Source organism: Phascolarctos cinereus, unplaced genomic scaffold, assembly GCF_003287225.1.
Source record: "Phascolarctos cinereus isolate Bilbo 61053 unplaced genomic scaffold, phaCin_HiC Scaffold_2;HRSCAF=192, whole genome shotgun sequence".
Lineage (NCBI taxonomy): Eukaryota > Metazoa > Chordata > Mammalia > Diprotodontia > Phascolarctidae > Phascolarctos > Phascolarctos cinereus.
In genome coordinates, this window is record NW_027555625.1 from 269,436,367 (window position 1) to 269,453,187 (window position 16,821).

At 41.7% G+C, this 16,821-nt stretch overlaps 1 protein-coding gene across 3 annotated transcripts; it reads left to right on the forward strand.

Moving 5' to 3' along the window:
* Positions 1-50: 50 nt before the first annotated feature.
* PRPF4 (pre-mRNA splicing tri-snRNP complex factor PRPF4) lies at positions 51-15,055 on the forward strand. 3 transcript variants are annotated; one of them, XM_020965632.2, is made up of 15 exons: positions 51-268; positions 714-856; positions 1,618-1,801; positions 3,975-4,161; positions 5,349-5,436; positions 5,681-5,760; positions 5,967-6,060; positions 6,495-6,589; positions 7,285-7,343; positions 8,608-8,731; positions 11,881-11,970; positions 12,775-12,897; positions 13,381-13,488; positions 13,603-13,721; positions 14,123-15,055. In XM_020965632.2, the coding sequence occupies exons 2-15, from the start codon at positions 854-856 to the stop codon at positions 14,314-14,316; spliced, it is 1,548 nt and encodes a 515-aa protein (XP_020821291.1). In that variant the 5' UTR covers positions 51-268; positions 714-853; the 3' UTR covers positions 14,317-15,055. The 3 variants fall into 3 exon arrangements, with proteins under 3 accessions (XP_020821291.1, XP_020821292.1, XP_020821290.1); XM_020965633.2 differs by having other exon boundaries at positions 51-218; XM_020965631.2 differs by lacking the exon at positions 714-856.
* Positions 15,056-16,821: the final 1,766 nt, after the last annotated feature.

Genomic DNA, 16,821 nt, shown 5'->3' on the forward strand with positions numbered 1-16,821 from the left:
CCTCCCGGCATGCCTCGCAACCCCTTCCTTATCCGTCGCTACCGACTACCTCTCCCAAAATGCTCCGCGCCTAATCCCCGGCCTGCTCCGCGCCTCCCCCGGGCTTCCGGACTCCATTTAGTTCCGATTATGCGCTATTTCCGGTACATTTCCAAGTTTCCGGTCTCCTGAGCGTGGAGTGAACGCTCCAGCGGCGGAGTCGGCGGCCGTGGTGGTCGGTGAGTGGGCGACCCGCCGAGACATGGTTTCTTCTCGAGCTTCGGCCACGGTGCGGTCCGCCTTGGTGTTTGGGGATCCTTGGGAGTTCTCTGCCCACATGTAGTGGAGCCGAAATTGGCTTGTGCCACTTCCACAGAACCCGCGCTCAGGGAGATGATGGGTGGGTTGGTGCAGAGGCAGGGGAATGGACTGGCTGGTTTCTTGAGCCTGGAGCCCTCCCGAGGGGCCTGGCCTCCCCACTCACCCGGGGAGAAACGGGGCCGCTTCTGGGGCTTGAATTCGGCAGGGAATCGGAGTTCTAAAAGAGCGTGGTAATAAAAAGTTGCCCTGGGCTGGGAGGTGGGAGATGTGGCTTCTCTTCCCAGCCCTGCACCGCCTTGGTTAAGCTGCCTGTTAATTCCTGGCCCGAGTTTCCTCCAGTAAAGAGAGTAAACTAGACTAGATGCTAACTTCTTTTCAGCTCTGACATTTGTGTTATGTCATTTGGATTTTAGTCCTAGCTTTGTCCAGATCCCGGACAGATCACTTAACTCCAGTTCATCATCTCTAAAAGGAAAGTTTCAAGAAGGCAGATGTTAGTTCAGGATTTGGAAAGAACTTCTTAACAAAGTTGTGGAAAAGACTTCGATGAGAGATGGTGAGTTCACCATCACTTTGAAGTGTCTGAGCAGAATTTGAATGATTGCTTGTCAGGATGTTAAAGAGGGGGTTTCCTGTGTCTGGAAGAGGAATGATCTAGACTCTTCAGCTCTAAGGTTGTATTAAAAAAAAAAGGTGATAATCCATGACCTTGTGCAGTCATTCGGTTTTTGGGAAGATAAAATGAGATTATGCATGTGTAAATGCATTAAAACCTACGAAGTTCTGTGTAGACTGAGGTAGTGTTCTTGAAAGGTGAAAAAACAGCCTCTGAGTTAGAATTTGGTTTAACCAGAGGTAAATTCTCTCAATGTTTCCCTTCGAATTCACTGCTTAAATTTATTTCAGTCTTTTATTATCTCAGTGAGTCTAAGGAGACATTGAATTGTTAACAAGCTTAATATGTTATTGATAACATAAATGAACACTCAGAACTCCAAGAGAGATTGCACGTGCCCCCAGAGGTCTTACAACTTAATAAACTAAGCAGTTTCAAAATATCCTATTGGTTGGGAAATCACTAAGAGGAAGATGGAGTTCATTAGTTTCATCCAACACATTTCTTGTCCTGAACATGCTCTTAGATGAGCATGCAATAAAACACAACTGTGACTTTATCTGAATGAGGAAAGAGAGCTCCAGCTGGTACCTTGCTTATTTCTATAGAGCAAAGAATAGGATTTGGTTCCAAAATTAACACTTCAGGCATCTCAGAAGGTTGCTCCAACTCTAGGTTAACAATGCTGTTTGATTTTATAGGCAACCAAAACCCCTAGTAGGACTCCTGAAGATACCGCCTCCCCTGTAGTGAAGAAACCTCATATCTATTATGGCAGTTTGGAAGAGAAGGAGAAGGAGCGTCTTGCAAGAGGGGAGTCAGGGATGCTGGGGAAAGAGGGAATTAAAGCTGGAATTGAGGCTGGAAATATTAACATAACTTCTGGTAAGACTAGTTTTGAACCAGTCTTTTGTTTTGCCTATTCTGCCTGGTCTTAAGGATTTTCTAGGCTTGGATATCTTCTCCCTTTACTTTGGGCCTTGAGAAAAATAAGTTTTGCATCATCAATTATAGTCTCTCCTTGAACTTATCTTTATGAAAGTGTGGTTTATAAACTGCTTCTCTAAGGCTAAGTTTAACGTTGCTTGCCTCGTACCCATATTTCTAGAGGTCATCTAATCCCATGGGATTAATATTCTAATTTGTATTACATCATTCTGTTATATGATTGTAAATTTTACTAGATTGTAAATTCCTTGAAGGTACTAAATCAGCTAGTATATATTAAGCACTTACAATGTACAAGACACTGCTGCATGCTAAACATGTAGGTGAAAAGAATGAAACATTCCCTATGCTCAGGGAGACATGTATATGCATGTTCATATATATACACATTAACATATATACATACATATCTCATAAATTTAAAGTGAAAAGTACAAATATGTAAATTTAAACAAATTTACTTAAGTGAATAGATACAAACATATACAAAGTAGTTAAATAAAAGTAAAATTGTTGAATAGAATGTCTTGTCTTTGTATTTACCATAGTGTCTAATGTAGTAGGCACTTAAAAGTAGAGTCATTCTTCTCATCTTGCATCTTCCCAGATGCCCTTTTCTCCCTCAGTTTTTTTTGTAGGACTATTCTTAAGGATTGTGAGTATTTTTAGTAGAGTATCACTCAGACTAAGTTCACAGAATCGTGCTCTGCTTCTTCAAAGAACAGGTTTAACGTGGTTCTGACATTGTTTTGGGCCAGCATGGTTATGTTTATTCCTTTTTTGTTTTTGCTTTTTTCTTCTCCAGTGTTTTTATTTTATCCTTTCTGTATACTGCATCTAAATAAGTGAGACACCACAACTTAGCCAAGACTCCTTAGTATTGGCTCTAGTTTTAGAAACAGTTTTTTACCTGATCCTGTCTGTGAATTTTTTTTTGCTTTTTTAAATCCAGGGTGTCCCAAAACTCTTAGTGTAATTTTAAGCTATTAAAAATTAAAACTTTTAAAATGCACCAAGAGTTTTGGGATAATCCTTTATTTTGTTTTTCAGTCATTTCTGTTGTGTCCGATTTTGTGTGACCCCATTTGGGATACTAGATTGCTTTGCCGTTTCCTTCCCCAACTCATTTTACATTGAAGGTAGCAGAGGCAAACAGTTAAATGACTTGCCTAGAGTTACACAACTAGGCAGCTAGGTGGCACAGTGGGTAGAGCACTGGCCCTGAAGTCAGGAGGACCGGAGTTCAAATCCGGCCTCAGACTAAACACTTGACACTTACTAGCTGTGTGACCCTGGGCAAGTCACTTAACCCCAATTGCCTAAAAAAAACAAAAACAAAGTACAGAGTTACACAACTAATGAGTGTCTTGAGGCTAGGTTTGAACTCAGTTCTTCCTGACTCTGGGCTCAAGTCTATTTGCTTAGCTACCTAGCTACCCCAACCTATATTTAGATCACTGTGGTTTATTATAATTGATTTCCTTTGTGATGTTGTATATTTCATTTTGTGTATTTAAAAACATTCTGATAAGGGGTCCATAGGTTTCCCCAGACTGCCAAAGAGGTTTCATAATATCCTGACCTGGCTTATTTAAATGAACCCAAGGAGATATTGAATTGATAGCAAGCTTAATTTGTTATTTATGATATAAATGAACACGCAGTCTGGAACCCTTAGAGAAATTGTACCTGTCAAAATCCCTGTAGAATTGTGAATTTCATTCTCATGGGAGTTTAGCAGTCATGTATTAGTGCCCCCATATCAACATTGCTTTGATGAATACAAGGATATGACTTGTGCTTCTCTCTCTCTCTTTTTTTCCAAACAAAATACCTAAATAATTAATTTGCTAGATGTATCAAAGATTCTGGGCTTCCGAAGTCTGTCCTCTCCAGGTTTCATCAAAGCCTTTGTATCTTACTCTTTTGTTTAGTTGGGATTGTGTCAAGTGGCATCAGATATTGGTAGTGCCGTTAGCCTCCTTTTAAAGCTGTCGAATTTTGAGTTAGGTATTGGGCATGAATAATTTTAAGTTACAATTTTTTTCCTTCCTCATATTTGGAGTATGAACTCTTGATCACTGTGCTCTGTTGCCTTTTCTGTGTATAGGGGAAGTCTTTGAAATTGAAGAACATATCAGTGAAAGGCAAGCCGAAGTGTTGGCTGAATTTGAGCGAAGGAAGCGAGCCCGGCAGATCAATGTTTCCACGGATGACTCAGAAGTCAAGGCTTGTCTTCGAGCCCTGGGTGAACCAATCACACTTTTTGGAGAGGGCCCTGCTGAAAGGAGAGAGAGGTGATCATTTCCAGATGACTGACTTCCCAAAATATTGAAACTTTTCTCCTTTTTATAATATATTCTAGTCACAAGATTTGGACTAGTCAGTGAAGCTAAGATCTTGATCATTGGTCTTAGGCATCTTATTTTTCTACATTTTACTTATTTGTTTTAACTAATAAGATAATTCTTAAGCCATTTTGGAGAAGACTTTTAAAAATGCTGAATTTTGTATTATAAGCAGTGAAAAGGCTACTGGAATAATATCAAATTATTTTAAATCAATGGTAGAATTTGGGATTGGTTAAATATTTGTGTTTAAGTCTTAAATTATCTGAAAAAAATAGAAATCTGATAAATTTCTTCCTCCTCAACTATTGAAACCATAATAAAGCCTTTTCATATATAACTTGAGAAGAAAATGGTACCTTTTACTATCTACATGTTACTGCTGCCTTAAGCAGAATAAATTAGTGATGCCATTGATGGCTAAAAGAGTGTGAAGAATCTGCCATATTGCTTATAGTGATGAACGGATCTAGGCAAATTGGCTGGCTTCAGAGAGGCCTCCGTCTCTTAAGGAGACATAAAGCTTGTGGATTCTGGGAAGGTTGCCACAGTAGAGTTCAGAGCCTGCAGAGGAGTGAGGGATTAGTGAGAAAAAGAATAGTGAAGTAGGAATAGACTGAGCACCTTTAATTAAAAAAAAAAAAAGAGAGATTCTTGGGTGGGGAGAGATTTTGCAATTTTGACTTAGATTTTAGTGGCTACTCTTTTCTTTTATGAGGGTCAGTGAGGTTTAGTGAGTAGAGGGCCAGCCTTGAAGTTAAGAAAACCTGGTTCATGCTTTGCTTATGTGACCATGAACAAGTTACTATATCTCTCAGTACCCCAGAAAACTTTCTAAGATTCAGTGTTATAGAAGAATTGCTGGATCAAATGAGGTAACAATTTTAAAGCACTTAGCACTGTGCCTGGCACATAGTAAGCCCATTTTGACTTGCTGAGACTAATCTGTATCAGTGAAAGGCTATTTTACAGTTGGAGTTCCCCAAATTGATAAAATCACAGTTCTGGACCCAAAAATAGGAATTTATTTTCTTTCATACAGTATTTTTTATTTATTTATATACAGCATTCTTTTATATACTATTTTTTAAAAAATCTCATTCCAACTAAGTTAAATCCTTACCTGTTTTTTACAGATTGAGAAATATCCTCTCTGTGGTTGGCACAGATGCCTTAAAAAAGACCAAAAAGGATGATGAAAAATCCAAAAAGTCCAAAGAAGAGGTAAGATGTACCTGCTACCTGTTACCCTGTAAGGCAGGAAAGGGATTTCTCTCTTCTTGTCTTTTTCAGGGTTTGTGCTATTAGGATTAGTCTGCCCACTCTAGGGAAAGCATGCTTTTGAATGTATTTTCAGTATGTCATTGAGAAAAACACATGGAGTATGTAGCCATTGCCAACCTTTTGACCTTGAGTGATGGTGAGATAGGACTGACACTTCTCTTTCTGTTCTTAACATATTCCTCAGTATCAACAAACCTGGTACCATGAAGGATCCAATAATCTAAAGACTGCTAGGCTGTGGATTGCTAATTATTCACTACCCAGGTAAGAAGAGGCCCTGGGATACAGGGGGAGACCTGTCTTTTATTGTTACCTCCCAAAGTGTAAGAATCAGCCTTAGAAGTAAATGTTCAGATGAAACTGCAGGGCAGAAACCAATCTTGCTTTATGTGTTGCCAATTACAGTGTCATTCTTACATGGGCATTTAAAGCCTTTTTATGACAGTAGTGATGATATGCTTGTGTTAAAGGGCAATGAAACGCTTGGAAGAAGCCCGTCTCCATAAAGAGATTCCAGAGACCTCTAGGACATCACAAAAGCAGGAATTGCATAAATCTCTCCGGGTAAGAGAGATTCTCCAAGCTATTGTCTTTTTTGCCAAGCTTTTGTTAGGAAGGAAAAGTAGGGGCAAGTAGTCCCCATGCACAGCTTGCTATTTCCTAAGGAAGGGCCTGAGCTTTCGGGGCCACATGCTGTGCTCTGCTTAGCAGAGAATTACTGTTGTTTGGCTCACCGATCACACCCCTCCCAGGCCTGTAGCTGTACTACCATGGGGATGCCCCCTGTCGTGTCAGTGCTTCCAGCCTTCCTAGTGTTGGCTGGGAGAACAGGCCTGTAGAAAGCAGCACGTTGAACCCTAAGAGGTGTCTCATCTCCTCAGCATGGGCTCGATATCAGTATGGATATCTGCTAGCCGGGATTATACAAAAAAAGGTGGGTTGAGGTCAGCAATTTAAATTGGGGTTTGATTAGTGATAGCCATTTATTTTCCTTTCAGTCTTTGAATAACTTCTGCAGCCAGATTGGAGATGATCGACCCATTTCCTATTGTCATTTCAGTCCCAATTCCAAACTACTGGCCACAGCGTGTTGGTAAGCTTAATTTTGTGGGGATGTTTTTATTTGGGATGGCGAGTTCCTTAAGGAGCAATATTAGTAATACTACTACAGGAGTGAGGAACCTGCAGCTTACCGGGCCACACGTGGCCTTCTAGGTCCTTGGGTGTTGCCTTTTGAGTCCAAATTTTACAGAACTTTTGTTAAGTTTATTAATCCTTTTATTAAGGGGATTTGTTCTATGAAGTTTGGATTCAGTCAGAGGGCTGAACCCAAGGGCCTAGAAGCCTTGAGGCCACAGGTGCCCCACCCCTGACTTAGATATACTCTTCTCACATTTACTTCCTTCTCTACTCTTGGTTACCCTCATGTTTTGATGCTGTGGACCCATACTGTATTGCAGATGTTGATTTCTCTTTAACTCTCATATTAGACACAATTGGCAGGGACAGGAGGGAGCACAGCTTGCTCTGTGCTCAGAGTGCCTGTACAGAGGCCCCAAGCACATGTGATCTAGGCTGTGAGGCTGTAAGGGTTTGTCTGGACTCACTCCTGCTTGCTCCTTTTCCTCCCTTTCACAAGAATGACCCTTTCTTTCAGCCCTACCGTGCACAGATTGGGGGTAGGGGTGAAGGGTGGTTAGGAAGAGACTGTCCTTTTCTAATGTTATTAAGATACCTTTTCCTTCCTAGAGCAGCCCTGGCTGAGATGCTTTCCTTTCTGTTTGATAGGAGCGGGCTGTGCAAACTCTGGTCTGTCCCTGATTGCAGCCTCCTACACACTTTAAGAGGTAGGTTGAAATTTCTTTTTTAGAACATATTCTCTTTCCAAGACCAAGTTTACCTTCCATGTGCATCAGTGAGACACTGCCTTGAGTATCTGCAGTTTTGTTCCACCTCCTTTATAGAACTTCTTTTTGCTGCTTTTGTGGCTCTGTATTTTTGATTAAAATGAATTCAAACAGATATTTACTAAGGACCTATTATGTGCAAGGCATTGTGCACCTGGGGATATAAAGACAAAAACAACTCCCCCCCCAATGGTCCATTCTTTCCAGATTACATTATATCAGGGGGTAGGATCTGTACACAGTTAAGTAAATACTGCTACCTCTAGGAGAGAAAAATCACCAACAATTGGGAGATCAGAAATAGCTTTTCCTAGGAGCCGATCCTTACAAGAACGTAGAGATTTAAGAGGCAAAGGTGAGGGAGTGGGTGCATTACAGGCAAAGGGACAGCCAAAGCAAAGGCACATAGGCAGAAGATAGACTGTCCAGTTTTAGGGGTGGAAGGTCAGTTTGTCTAGGAACACAGAATGGGAGGCAGGGAAAGAGGGGAGATAAGCCTGAAAAATGGAAAAATGGGCTGGAGAGCCGGGCTCTGAAGGGCTTTAAATACTCTGTGGAGAGCAGCTGGAGAGAAAAGTCACAGGTGACTTTGCAATGGAAATAGGTAGATGTAGAGGGGTAAGGGAAGGGAATGAGTTCTCTTTGGGACATGTTGAATTTGAGAAGCCTCTGGAAAATAAATGCAAGTAGATATTTCCAGCAGGCAGTTGCTAGAGTTGGAAAGAGATTGGGGCTTAAGATGTTAAACTAGTAGTTGTCTGCAAAGAGTTGGGAATTGAAACCATGGGAGTGGATGAGATCCCCAGTGGAGAATGGAGGGAGGGAAGAGGGCCCAGGACAGAGCCTTGAGTGGAGTAGGTGCACAGTAAATATTTTTTTAGTTTGATTTTTTCTGTGACTTCATAGAAGGAGGAGGTACTTTTTTACATGTCATTTTTTCTGTCTTGTTGGTCCTCCCATTTTCATCAAGTTTCTTGCAATCCGCTGTTGACAAACACTAAAGCTTTTATAGACTTTAATTATTTGTTAACTTATGTATTTGCTGTCAGATTTTCTACTTCTGTATGTATCTGCCTGTGTCATTATTATTGTGTGCTTTCAGACATTGTATGGAAACCCTCTCTGTTTAGTATGTATGTTTCAGTCACTGTGGCATTGGAGTACCTTAGAAAAAAAGATGCCAACTATAATTTTTATCTTTTAGGCCATAACACCAATGTAGGAGCAATTGTTTTTCACCCCAGATCCACTGTTTCCTTGGACAAGAAAGATGTCAACCTAGCCTCTTGTGCCGCTGATGGGTCTGTGAAACTGTGGAGTCTAGAGAGGTGAGGTTTATCTGTCATCATTCAAATCCCTCCCAGCTCTAAGTCCTGTGAAATAGGAAATAAATTTTGAGAGGGAACTCCCCACACAGAAAGGGATCAGCACATGCACCTATCCCCTACTTTTCCCACTTGGGACTTACTCTAGGATAGTGAGTGTTATAATCTCTGTCTAGTTCCTTCTCCATTCGCAGTGTGTCAGGCTACAGAGTAAATGTCTTAGTCTAACAGTAACAGCTCTCCATAAGTGCAGTGCGCTTTCTTGGTAGGTAGTGGGTTTCCTCTAATTAGAAGGCTTCGGGCAGATCCTTGATAACCACTTGTTGGGTGTGTTGTAGCCGGACTTCTTTACTGGTGTGGGTTTGACTAGACTGTCAGGCAGGGGCAGAGACAGAGCCTCTTACTCCACTTCCCCTGCCTTAGAGGAGGCAATCTCTTCAACGTTGGAGTGAATCCTGACCTGGCTGTGCTCTAAGCACCTCAAAGGGACCTCACCCCTTTTGTAATCAGCCTAGTCCGAGGACTTCACTGACTCATGGTAAAAGACTAGGGTGCTCTTCTTCCTTCCCCCCACTTCCCTCTATTCTCCACCTCATCTTTCCACCTCTTTCTTAGGGATATCTCTGCTCTTGTGAAACGTATGACAAATCTGGTGCCCTGCAGCTCCCTGGGGTAGCCTTCGTCCCTTTCTGGGTCCCCATCCCACTCCACACTACACTTCCATTGTGCCCTTTGGAAGGAACTCTTGTTCTCTTGTTCACTAACTGCCCTTCCTATTACATCTGACCCTTCCCCTCAGAAATTACTTTGTATATATTTTGCATTTATTTGTGTACATATTTTTCCCCAGTAGAATGTTAGCGTCTTGAGGGAGGGAACTGTTTGGTTTTGTCGTTGTACCTCTAGTGCCTGGTATGTTGCCTGGCATGTAGAAGTCACTTACTAAATTCTTATTGAATTGAATTCCATTTTGTTGCATAAGTACTTATGATTGATTGAAGTAGGTAGGAGCTTTCAGCAGAAGATGTGGTATTTCATCCCACAGTTATTCCAAGAAGAGACCTGTCACTAGGGTGTAAAAGGGAAATAGAGAATTTCTTTCTTTTGGCCCACTCTTTATCACCACTGAGCAGAGCATGCCCAGTTTTCTCACTGAGCTCTGAGCTGCAGGTTTGCCCCCAGGAGAATGCCTTTTCATAAAGAAAACACAACAGTCTGCTAAGCTTTTGTAGTTTTCTGAGGGAGCTCTAAACCATCCCCTAACCAGGGGCATCAGGTTAGCTGTCCAGTGTGGTCAGTGGGCCCACTAATGATTTCTTGGCAAGGCATTGGTTCTTAGTGACAGCCACAGAGGAGAAAAGAAAGGGCTTTTGTCAGACTGTATTGTCAAGGTGGCAGAGCCTCCTTGGAGCCAGCATCTTTGGTGAGAATGTACTTTCCAAGTATTGGTGCTAACAAAATGGCATTTTTATTGTCTTTGTAACTAGTATACTGTTGCCCAAAACTGTGCTGGTGCTGGCTGGTAGACATCTGAATACAATTGCTTAGTTTCCTGCCTGCAGGAAACATGTGCAGGGCCACTTTTCATGAGTTTTTTTTTAAGAGTTAATTGGCATTTCCACTCTTTGCCAGGCTGAATCTTACCTGCTAGCCCAGGGAGCTTTAATTGGCTTTGGTAATGCTGCAGCAAATTTATTCCTCTGGAGGCTTGATTAATCTTATGCATACACATTGACAAAGTTTCCTTTTTTAATTGCTCTCGTTAGGGTCTGTGTTTATTCCCTTTCACTGTAGCTTCCCGTCTTCTTTCTGTCGTTGCCAGGTAGCTGGATTTAATAGCAACCAAATGATCCTAAACCAGTATGTGCTTTGGGGTTAATTGTTCTTTGTGGACTTGGAAAAGATTCCCATTCATAATTTGTTTTCAGTGAAATTTGGTTGAATCATAGATCTTCCCTTCACCTCCAACATATATGTTTTTCCCAGGGTCCCAGCACTGGTGATGACAGAGAAACCACCTGAGCTGAGGTATAGCCATTATTCAGAAGCTTAAGTGAAAAGAATTAATATCAGGCTGAAGTATCTTTGATTCTTTCCTAGTCACAGGGTAGCATAAGAACAGGGCATTGGGAACATCCTAGGAAATGTTGGTTTGTTTTTTTTTCCGTGACTAAAAACGTATGAGTTGATATACAGCTAAGTGTTAATAAACATTTATTAAGTGCCTACTGTGTGCTAAGCAGTGTACTTGGTGATGTCAATGTTGGACTGTAAATAAATTATAATTATAATAGTGATTATAATAATTACAATAATGATTATCTTCTCACATTTTTTGTCTCTGGGAAAGTTGTATCTAAAATGGTCATGTTCTGAATTTTAGGGCTAAATGTAATTCAGTAAACTTTATTTAAACATCTTCTATGAGCAAAATGCCAAGGATACAAAGACAAAACAATCACTGCCCTCAAATTCAGAACGTTCAGTTTGAAACTGCCAAATTTTACAGACCCCATAGAGACCTGTCTCCTTAAGGAGACATGTTTTTCCCGAGTGGGCTGTTGTAATGAGCTCTTCACTCAGATTTTCCTACCATGCCAGTTCCCTTTCCATCAGACAGTTAAGAAAATACATGCGTTCATCAGTGTTCTTGCTCACTGTCATATACTTTTGCCCCTTCGGGAAACACTCCGAGTCAGAAACAAGTAGTTTTGCAAAGGCATCCCTGAGCCTTTGTGGGTATCTTGAGTCATTGCTGCCATAAGAATGTTTAGTCTCAAGTCACTTGAATTTAGACACAAGCAGTCTGGTATAATGGAATGAATGAGCACTAGACTGAGAGTCAGGAGACAAATTCCACTCCCAATTCTATCAACTATGCAGTTTGTGATTTGGGTAAGTCAAGTCACTTCCCCTCTCTGGGCTTCAGTTTCATGTATAAAATGAAGGAAATGAACTAGATAATCCCTAAGTTCCCTCCTAGCCCTAACATTTAAAGATGCTCTGATTAGCCACCCAGTATTTATGTTTGTCTTGGGCAGAGTTCAACTTGGTCACTATGAGGACAGTGCTTCTGACATAGAATAGATACTCAATAAATGTTGAATGATTAACCATGTTGTTCCCCTCTGATTTGCTTGAATTCCTTTCAGTGATGAACCTGTGGCAGATATTGAAGGCCATTCGGTGCGTGTAGCAAGAGTGATGTGGCATCCCTCAGGACGTTTCCTGGGTACTACCTGGTAAGGCCTTTTGGTCTCATTCTCAGATAGACCTATGGCAGTTACCCATTTCATATACCTGTCTGTTCCATCAAACTTTAGAGAAGGGGTTCTTGACCTTTTTGGGGATCCATGGACCTCTTTGACAGTCAGGGGAAACCTGCGAACCCTCTCTCAAAATAATGTTTTAAAATGCATAAAATAAAATACATATGGTTACAAGGAAAGCCAATTATATTGAAATACAGTTGTCAAAATATTTTAAAACAAGTCTGCAGGCCTCAAGTTAAGAACCCCGGCTTTAGAAAAATCCTCTTCAACAGGATTTTCTTAGGCTGGGCTGGGACAAGGACAGATATGCAGAATAATTACAAGAGTCAAGAATCTAGTTATTTGTTTTTGATTTGCAAACTCTTGATAACTTTTCTTGAGAAATTTTAAGGTGAGAATTGACTGCTGATTTTTTTGAAGATCACCATATCTTGGTCTTTCTCGTCTGTCACTTTGTCTCTCCTTGTTCTCCTTGACCAGCATGTTGGGGACCCTGATCTTTAATAACCTTTTCAAGTTTTCCCAGTTAATTTCAGAAGCAGTGGTAGAATTATGACAGAGATAGTGGACAAACGGTTGGAGCTGTGGAAGGCAGATACTGTTTTGGGGTTGTTGAAGTCCTAACTGTTACTGATACAAAAAGTCTTCTTTATGTCTGTGCATTTACATGAACTATTTTAGAAGTACATCTTCAGCTCCAGTATTAACCTTTTCATAGGGCCTTCCCAAGTAGGTCCTTAATAAATACTAGGTCCTTTTCCCTTTAATTTTTAGCTATGACCGTTCATGGCGCCTGTGGGACTTAGAGGCCCAGGAGGAGATTCTACACCAGGAGGGCCACAGCATGGGAGTGTATGACATCGCCTTCCACCAGGATGGTTCTTTGGCGGGCACTGGGTAGGATTCTTAGGCCGTAAGCATGACCCTTCTAAGCTGCTGGTGGTAACTAAAGAGGCCATCTTCTATATTCCCTTGTTTCATGCAGAGCTAAATTTGAACTGTTCTAGGCAGATAGTTGTCTACCATTTTCTTAATTGTCCTCAGAGGAATCGACTCCATCAGTCCATTCCTTTTTTTTTTTAATTCAGTTTTATTTTGTTTTCAGTTCTAAGTTTTCTCCCTCCTACCCCACCCCTCCATCATTAGTCCATTTGCCTCCCATACCTAATGGTCAGGGACATCTTCCTACTTTTAATCCCTTTTGCTTTTGCCAACATTTAAGCCTGTTCTTATTTGGGCCTATTCTTAATGGGAAAAAAAATGACCAGCATCTTTCAATTTTTCCTTTTGTCGTTAGAACCTTAAGGCAGTCATAAGTTAATTTTGTTCTAGGAACTGACATAATTGAACTGTTCATTGTGAGCCTGTTTTTGTTACTAGGGGACTGGATGCCTTTGGTCGTGTATGGGACCTGCGCACAGGACGATGCATCATGTTCCTAGAGGGCCACCTGAAGGAGATTTATGGGATCAACTTCTCCCCTAATGGGTACACCAAGTTCACTGAGCTTTGAGGGTGAAATGGATTATTGTTCAAAATTCAAATGACCTGAAACAATGCAGTTTTGGGTTCCAACTTGGGTTCTCTCTTTCTATACCACAGTTACCACATTGCAACTGGCAGTGGTGACAACACATGCAAAGTGTGGGACCTCAGGCAGCGGCGTTGCGTCTACACCATCCCTGCCCACCAAAACTTGGTGACTGGAGTCAAGTTTGAGCGTAAGCCCGTCTGTTTGGATCCAGCTTTCCAAAAGGAAGCACAAAGACATTAACAGCTCTCTCTTAGCCTTTGGAAGTTGTTGTGCTGAGCAGGCTTCACTCAGCTTAGCCTAAAAGAGGATGAAATGTGCAGAGGAAACAAATCATAAGCTTCCCTCTCTCAATTTATGGCCCTTCCTTCCCTCAATTTAGGTAGAATTGTGGCAGAGAATGCTTTTGGTTCCTAGGTTGGAAAGAACTGGCCCTCATTTGAACTGCTTCCTCCTGTAGATCATTAAACATTTATCCTAGTTTTTCTTCTCTGAACGAAACAGCCTAACAACAAGGCTTTAGTTTGGTACTTTTAGCATGTTTTGCCCTTTAGTGTCTTAAGCAACAACTTTTCCTTTTCCTCTCTCTAGCTATCCATGGGAACTTTTTGCTCACTGGTGCCTATGACAACACAGCCAAGATCTGGACACACCCTGGTTGGTCCCCACTGAAGACTCTGGCCGGCCATGAGGGAAAAGTGATGGGCCTGGACATTTCCTCTGATGGTCAGCTCATAGCCACCTGTTCCTATGACAGGACCTTCAAACTTTGGATGGCTGAATAGACCAGGTCCATGGACACAAGTCTGTAACTCAGATGTCTGGTCCCAAGTACTCCCTTTCCTGCCAGTTTGGTCAGAAAAAGGGGATCAGTGCGGAGCGTAACAAGTTCAGCTTTACCACTCACTGTGTGTAGTAGGGGGGTAGGTTTGCCCCAAGGCAGCCAGTCCAAGTGATCCCGGGCTGTTCCACCCCAGTTTTCAGGGGCTCTGCAATGGACTGTGTCGGCATTACCATTTTTTTAACTTCTGCTGTATTGAATTCTTCCCTTACCGTCGTCATCTTCTGTTTGTGTGCCCTATCCCTTTCTCTACACCCCCTGGATTATGGTACCTTTCTTCCCTTAACAGAACTTCCATCATGGTCATGTGCTGTAATTGTGGCTGGACTTCAGCTTAGAAGCTGACAAGTGTAGACGTGTACCTGAGTGTGCACTGTTTCACACTTTCATAGTATCATCAGAGGATCTGGCCTTCCTCTGAGAGTTAAAGGATGAACCAGGAAAATACAGACAACTTGCCAGGGACTCAGAGGTCAAGGAAAGTCGTCCCTTTCCTGTTGAATCAACATGGAATGCTGAAGCAAATTACAACAGAAAATTTGCCTGGGAATTCTCTCTTCTATGCTTATTCCCATGTGGCTCCAGTGCTGGGCATTCTTTTTGTGTCTCTCCCCCCCTCCCCCCAGCAGGGGGTTCTGTCAGGAATGAAAGGTAATAAAAAGATAACCAATGAGGCTTCCGTATTTTGTGTGCTGTGCTTTGTGTTGGTCACCAAAAGGATCTGACTGTGTCTTGGACATAGTGCTCAGGAACACTCATGCAGAAAACTCTCACTTAACCTTTTCTTTATATCTCATTCCAAGTGCTGTTAGAAAGAGTCACTCCGTATAATCATACCCTCACCAGTGGCCTACTGAAAAGCTGTTCTTTTGATCTGATTGTAATAAACAACCCTGCCTGAGAGGTACTTTTTAAGATTTCTCCTGTTGCAAGTGAGGTGGAATGAAAGAAGCAGGTGTTGTGTTTCTAGTGCATTGTCAGTAGGGGGCCCTTCTCTTTTGGTCTTCTTGTCAAGGTCATTAACCTTCAATGCCTTTTTACTCTTTTGTGCCCCAGCCCAACCATCAACACAAGATTGCCTCATAACAACCAGGAATTTGGAGAGGAACAAGATTCTATCTGTAGAAGTATTAGAAGGATTGTACCTGATACTTCCGTTTCTGGGTTTGAAGCCCTTTTTTCTCCCCACTCATTTCAATCCAGAAAGAATCCGTTTCTTTGTGACCTGCAGACTGAGAATGTAATTTCAAAGTAATATGTTCATTTTAATCAAATTCTTGATCACTTTAGCACAGTACCTGGCACACAGCGAACACTTAAAAGACTTTGCCTATCGACCTCAAAACAATTTACCTGTTCCATGAAGTTCTGAAAAAGAGTGTTTTACTTTTCTGCTGCCAGGAGGCTCCTTAATGGACTCTCTGGCTTTGCCATTTTTGAATAAATTACATATGCCAACCCTCAGGCAGTTCAAATGAAAAATTTTGCTTTTTTGACCTTTCCTCTAGCAAGGCAACCTAGCTAATTCTACTGTATTCCATGGGAGACGAGGCTTTTTTGGAGAGACAAACAGCATTATAAGACACATGGTTGTTGGTATTTTGTACTGTAATAGAAAAGGCATAGGAGATTCCACCTAGGTGCTCTGCCACTAACTAGCTGAGCAAAGTAACTTTTTTGACCATGGTTGTCCCTTGGCCAAACAGTGATCAAAGAAGGCCTACCTGCCTACCTCACAGGGTCGTTGATCAGATGAGAGATAATAGGAAAATTAATGTCCTGGAGGATAGAGACCTAGATATCAAGAGATAAATTCAAGATTGTATTTCCTTCTTTTAAACAAATAAACCCATATTTTTCCACTGTTGTGATGGTGTTTTAGCCACCTCAAGGGTTTAGGTTCTCTTTTGACTGAAAAAGAGCTCCGGTTGGTGTAAGTAGCGAGAAGTTGTGATGCAGAGGAAAGATTTCCTTTTAGGGATCCTCTGGGGAGTACTTTGCCTGTCTCCAGGCCTCTTATTGCGTTAAACCATACCCCTGAGCTGCTGGAGCGTGGTGAGCTCACCACTGAGTGTACCGTGGCTACAGACTAAACGGGTAAAGATGTGTAAAGAAATGAAGCCAACTGGGAGCTTGCTGACTAGATTCTCTTCAGTGGCACAGGCTTGGAGTGACATAGGCTACCCTGACAAGATAAACAAGAAGTTGCCCAATTTCATGAAGGGAAAAAATTTTTTTTCTCCATTTAGCCAAGAGGAAGCCTGAAATTTGCCCTGAAAGCCCAGTGTGCCTGCTTTTCCTGTTGAGGTCACAGGTGTGAGCCAAGGCAATGTTGCAATGAAGAGAAAGATGGATTTAGAGTCAGAGCACCTGACTTTGAATCCTGACTCTGCTCAGAATACCTGTGTGACCTTAGGCTTTACCTCTAGAGCTTCCATTCAGTCCAGTT